This window comes from Falco peregrinus, chromosome 1, assembly GCF_023634155.1.
Source record: "Falco peregrinus isolate bFalPer1 chromosome 1, bFalPer1.pri, whole genome shotgun sequence".
Classification (NCBI taxonomy): Eukaryota; Metazoa; Chordata; class Aves; order Falconiformes; family Falconidae; genus Falco; species Falco peregrinus.
The window spans coordinates 130,485,696-130,491,602 of record NC_073721.1 but is presented as its reverse complement, the minus strand read 5'-3'; the positions used below and the strand labels follow the sequence as shown (position 1 = coordinate 130,491,602).

The 5,907-nt window shown below is 56.9% G+C and overlaps 1 protein-coding gene across 1 annotated transcript; it reads left to right on the top strand.

Moving 5' to 3' along the window:
- Nucleotides 1-694: 694 nt before the first annotated feature.
- On the top strand, nt 695-5,496 carry NMB (neuromedin B). The gene is made up of 3 exons (XM_055819360.1): nt 695-1,166; nt 1,584-1,786; nt 5,212-5,496. The coding sequence occupies exons 1-3, from the start codon at nt 1,031-1,033 to the stop codon at nt 5,257-5,259; spliced, it is 387 nt and encodes a 128-aa protein (XP_055675335.1). The 5' UTR covers nt 695-1,030; the 3' UTR covers nt 5,260-5,496.
- Nucleotides 5,497-5,907: the final 411 nt, after the last annotated feature.

The window sequence follows — 5,907 nt, the reverse complement described above, 5'->3', positions numbered from 1 at the left end:
ATTTGGAACGTGACAACCAGCAGCAGGTTTGGGTGCAGTGATCAGGGAACAGCAGCCTGCAAGATCCTGAAGGGAGTGGAAAAGGTAAGCGGTGAAACAGACTCTGGTCTTCAGTTTCTGCAGGGCTCTGATAAGTGGGATCCTGTGGGAGGCTGCTCTGAAGAGGAGAGGAAGCTCAGCAGAGCCGGCAGGCCTTTAAGGACAGGATCTGCCATGTCCATCCCAATGAGCAGGTACATAAGTAGGTGTACTGGGAAATGGGTTTGGCTAAACTGGGGATGAAACTCATGACTGAGCTCCAGTGCAAAAAGGCAGTACGAAGGGTATGGGAGCATGGGCAGGCCATGAAGGAGATATTTGGAAATGTTACCTGTGCTTGTAGGAACAACTTTAGGAAAGGCAAAGCTCAGATGGTTGAGACGTGCAGGGCACATCGGATCTCCTGCCACTACAGCTGCTTTAGTCACGGGAGATCTGATGCTCCTTGTGCATCCCAACAAGCCCCTTTAGCTGCTGGAGGATGAAGGAACCTGTTCACGACGGCACCACCGCGGCTGGCAGCGGGCGCAGGCAAGGCCGGGCTGCTCCGAGCTGCTTTTGCCTCGGCGCTCGCAAGCGGGGGCAGGGCCAAGGGGGACCGGCAGCGGGTGGGGGCGGGGGTGCCGCGGCAACCCCACTGAGCGCGTCCCGGGCGGGCGGGGGCAAGCGGCGACCGGGCGGCGCGGACCGGGCAGCCCCGCGGGCACCTCGGTGGCCTGGTGGGCGCCCTGTCCCAGCGCGTCCAGGCGGGGGTGGCATTGCTGGGGTGGGGGGCACAAGCAGAGGGCCAAGGCGCCGCGGGGCCTGCGCCCCCCCAGGCTGCGGGGCAGCGAGCGGGTGCGCTGGGGCTGGGGGCGGGCGCGAAGCCCGGGCAGCGAGCAGGGGGTGCGCGCCGCGGCCCCGCCCCTCGGCCCCGCTCCGCCCCGCGGTCTATAAGAGCGGCGGGCGTGGCGGGTGTGCGTGTTCGGGTCCCGGTCCCGACGGGGCGGCCATGGCGGCGCGGCGCTGCCTCCTACTGCTGCTGTGCGGCGCCGCGCTGGGCCCCGCCGTCCGCCTCGACCTGGCCGAGCACCGCAACCAGGTGGCCAAGATCAAGGTCAACCCCCGCGGCAGCCTCTGGGCCACAGGTAGCGGTGGGCGGCGGGGACGCAGGCGGCGGGCCGGGCGGGGCACGGGTGACCCAGGGCAACCCGCGGGGCGCCCCCTGCGCCTCCGCAGCCCTGTGGGGGCCGGGCGCGGCGGGACCCCGGGGCAGGGGCGAGACACCCTCCTCCAGCGTCTGCTGGTGGCAGCGCCGGTGGCGCTCCGACCTCGGCGGTCCTGTCGGCAGGAGGGGGAAGTTTCCCCGAAGTCCCGCGGAGCCAGGACCCCGGGGCTTTGCGTTTCTCCTCGCTCCGTCCTGCTCGGCTGATCCAGGCGTCCGTTGGGTTTGCTCGGTGCTTCCCGCCGACTGGCGCTGGCGTGAGGCAGCGGGTAGCATCGAGCCCTAGCGCCGCCCCGGTCCCGCCGGTGCGCGGTGTTGGGACACGCCGGTTGTGTTGCAGGTCACTTCATGGGGAAGAAGAGCGTCACGGGCTCCCCGCACCTGGAGTCGCCGGTGGAGCCTGCAGTGCCATTGGCCTTCGGTCCTTCTCTCAGAGCTTTGCTGGAGGACGTGATGGAACTGCTTACCCGTGAGCTCCTGAAAATCCTCCTGCAGGAGAGACTTTTGGATGAGAACCAAGGAAAATATGACCTCACTGAACAGGTGAATATTGACTAAGATGGAGGGAGATGCTCAGAGCAGGGAGGTGGCGGAGATGTTAATCTGCAACAGCCAGCTTTACTGGAGATGGGAGCACCAACACAGCTGCTAGCAGAGTTTTCCCCCCTTTTCTGTTCCTGTTAACCCCCCCTTAAACCACTTCCTAACACCAGCCATAAAGGGGCAGAGAAATCTCCTTAGGCTTGTGTCTAGCTGGGCAGTGGCTGATAGTCCCAAGTGCTTGGGAAGGATGTAGGGGCAGTCAAGGGATGCTGCGATGGAGCTGTGGCAGTGGTGATCTCCAGCCCAGGCAGGGGCTGTTAATAAGCATCTGGGTCTTCCTTGGCCAGATGTAGAAGTGGATGGCTGACCGCTGTGGTGGCCGTGAAGAAATGTCTCCTTTTCCAGTCACTGCAGGGAGAAGGAAACCCTTTCTCCCCGCTATTTGTGTAGAGGGAGGCCAAGAGGGGCGCACAGCTCTGTATGTGAGGGGAGTGTGTCCTGCAAAGATCTTGGGCTTCTGATGTGCCCCTCTTGGGTCTGTGTCGCTGTGGTCGGGATCCCTTGTTACTGAGGAGCATGTAGCTTTGTTAGCTTGCCTTGCAGAGGGGAGGCGTGCCTCAGTTGTGCCTCTGCAGAGTGGGTCTTGGGGAGCAGGCAGGAGCTCTGGTAGTCCTGCTGTGTGTCAGCAGGTCCTCAGCCTCCTCTGTGTGGCTTCTGCCTCAGAGCTCACCTAACTGAGTGGAAAAACCTGCCCCTGGGAGCAAGGCACACACACAGATCCTCATGCAGGACACGGAGATGAAATTGCTCAGTTTATGGGGCTCTGCTTGTCTGTTGCCTCATGTGCACTTCCCTGGCGTCTCCCCCTTTCTAGTCACTGCAGAAGATAACTGAGAGCCTAAAAGGGATGAAATCCTCCTAGGTGGGTCCTGCATGTGCTGTCCCACCAAGCTGCTGTACTTGAGGAGATATCCAGTAACACTGCCGTGCAGGTAAAGCTACTTCTGTTATCTAGGTTTGGGCAGTGCTTGCTCCTCCTCTTTGCCTTTTATATTTTTGTTTTGTTTTGTTTTTTTGAGGAAGGCACAGGTGGAGCTGAGTTGCAGCGATATGAGCCTGACTGGCATTAATTGCTCAAGTGCCCTTCTTGACTCGGTTTCAGCAGACTAAGGTAAACCGAGGCTTTCCTAGAGAGCTGGTCCAGTCAGGATAGAGGGCTTTCCACTGTGAAGGTAACAGCTGGGCATGACTGAAGACACCAGCCCACCCTGCTCCCCTTAAGATGCTGTGTGCTTTGACTGCTGCGCTGCTGCAGCTTTTTCTGCTTGTATGCAGTTGAAAGGGAGGAGAGGGCTTTGAAGGCCCTAGATCCTTCTCCATCCCCACTAGGGAGCCTTTGAGGTGGAGAGCATTTGCTTCATTAACTGCCTAAGATGATGGTGCTGCCCTAATGATTTGTGAGCATGTGGTGTGAGTTTGATAAAAGTGATCCTTGTGGCTCCCTTCTGTGCAGGTGAGCCACATAGTCACAGCTCATGTTGCAGATGGGCTTGGGCAGAGGTTGCCCTGAGCACTGGTGCTGTGTCTTAGGCTGGCAGCTGGGTGCTGGTGCCCTGCCAGCCCTGTCAGCGCTCATTGCCCGTGCCTGAAGGCAGGTCCTGGCTAGGGATAGCACCCAGCACTGGACATTGGTGTTTGGTGCGTGTGTGCTGGGTGTCAAAGTTTTGCTGGTGGAGGGCAATTTGGCTTATGGTCAAGCAGGTGCTAGCCAGCTGCCTGCCTCACTGCCCCGATGCCTTGCCGTGGGATGCCCTGCACACATGTGGCATCGCAGCTTAGGTGCCTCATGTGCAGCTGGCTCCTACCCCTCACCTTCTCCCAAAGCTTCTCTCCTCTCCTTGGCCAGTGCCCTGGTGTGCCAGCTGTCCTCTTGGTGGCAGTGGAGACCTTGCTGGGTGATAGGCCTGGTTCTGCCCTTCAGGTACCGCTGAGCACCTCACCAGACTCAACTCCTGCCTTCCTGCTCCTTTCTTTGCCACCTGTCCCCCCAGGGCATCCTCCCCCCTGAGCTGCTGGTTGATATTACAGGACTGCTGCTCCCTGTTGCCTTTGAGTGCTCTCTGTGTTACGCTTTTCTGTCAGACCTTATTTTTTCTTGCTCTTGTGGGTGACAGCGGTGCCAATGCAAATTCCTGCCACCCTGACAGCTTTATCCCTCAGTGTGACTGTTGTTGGACATGTAGGGTCAGCATCCAGCCTGTGCTTGAACTGGCCTGTGTGCTGTTTCGCCACCTGTCTAACAAGCTGTTTGATAGCTCTGCTCTATGAAATGCTGTCTACTCCCTGCTCAGGCTCAGTCACTCTCATCTCAACTCTGTTTAGAAAAAGAGATTCTTCTCCTTTCCTTAGGACCCCCTGGTCAGCAAGGCAGGAGTTAACATGCTCTCTAAGTGTTGCTCTGTTGCTCCAGCACACATGCTCTGCTTTGTGGCTCAGTAAGTGTAGAGGGAACTTGACTTTTATTGAAAAATCTAATGAGCTTTTCCTTTTCTGAGGGTGTTACTGATCATTCACAAATGGGTTCTTTCTTTCTGTGGGGCCCCTCCAAGCATGAATAAATCGCAGGGCTTAGTCTTTTTACTTGCTCTCCCTTCACATGGGTTGGTCCTGTCTGCTGCTGTTGAGTTTTCTCTCGGGATGTTTCCCATCCCTTTGCAAAGTGGGAGCCCACAATGCTGCTCTGTGCTTGCAGTGGCAGAGGTTGTGCAGAGCAGAAGGGGGTTGCAAACGGGGATTTCTGGTTTGTCTTTCTAGCCACATGTGGCAGGTAGGGCTTAGCCGTCAGCATGCTGGGGCTTCACGGTGCTGCTCTGTTGCTGTGTGTGACAAGGATTCAGCTGGCTGAGGAGGATTGATCCCATCCATTGTCATCTTCTTGGGGATGTGGCAGTATTTCTCCTGGAGACAAGACCGTGTGCATGGGGAGTGGAATGGCTGCAGGGGTTTGGGGAGAGGCCTCCTTCATGAAGGCAGATGCTGCCCTTCGTAGCTCTGGGACCTCTGGGCAGTATGCAATCCCACAAAATCTCTTTGTAACTCTTCCCTGCTGTGTTTTGTCTGTTTGCCCAATCATATCTCTCTGCTGAATCAGGCCCCAGGCTGCTCTTGTTCCTGAAGCCCAGCCCAGTGGCTGCTGTCTCAGCAGCTGGTGAAGTTTGCTTCTGATGTCTGTCAGCTGTGGTCCAGCTGCCGTAGCACAGGGTGGGAGCCAGGCTTTCATGTGCTGTTCCAAGCCACCCATGAAAGTGCTGTCATGGCCCAGCATGGGACTATGTCTGATCATCTGCCCTGTGGTACCCAGCAGGTGACGTTTGTGGAGGCTGTGTATGGGACCCAGTGTCTCACCATTGTGCCTTTTCTTGTAGGAGACGGGGCTTTTAACAAAGGTGCTGGAGAAGTATTTTTCAAACTGAAGCAGCACAGCCATGGAGGATGAGGTCTGCCGGCTCAGCCATGCACAGTGAACGGAGGAGAGCATAGTCTTTGTGGGTTACTGTAGTGACATCACTTTTATTTATTCTTTCTGTAATATTGTTAATAGTAATTGCTTGTATGAAAACCAGAGCCTCCTTATATATTTCCTGTATGTTTTCTGCTTTCTTGATGTCTGATGTGCCCCTGTGAGTAAAACTGGCTCTTTGCACAGACTAGCTCAGACTTTTTTTTTTGGGGGGGGGAAGGCAGACCCTCAGGGCTTGTGCAGGAAAAATGGGAAGTGGGAGCAGCTTAGTGGGGGATGGAGAGAAGCTCCTGGCTCTCAGCAGCCAGGAGGGGGTTGGATTCAGTCCCTGCGGCCTCTGCTTACTGAAGGAGATGCTAACTGCTGCATGATGAAATTACAAGTTTGGATGAGCTGATTGCACCAGTCACTATCAGAGCATCTTTATAACCCTCTTTGCTGGAGACATTACCAGCAAACCCTCCTGAAAACAAAAAGCATCTTGCTTGTGGTGTTGCTGGATTTCTGGTTCAGGCAGGGTCCCTGCCTCATCGGACTGCAGGGTTTACTACAGGCTCATTGTCCTTGACTGCAGCTTCTGCTCTCCCTCATGTGCAGGTGC

Bases quoted from the DNA above. Each gene is read 5' to 3' on its own strand.
- NMB (XM_055819360.1), top strand. From the start codon at position 1,031: ATGGCGGCGCGGCGCTGCCTCCTACTGCTGCTGTGCGGCGCCGCGCTG. The intron at 1,167-1,583 runs GTAGCGGTGGGC...GTTGTGTTGCAG, and splicing joins CGGCAGCCTCTGGGCCACAG to GTCACTTCATGGGGAAGAAG. The intron at 1,787-5,211 runs GTGAATATTGAC...CTTTTCTTGTAG, and splicing joins AATATGACCTCACTGAACAG to GAGACGGGGCTTTTAACAAA.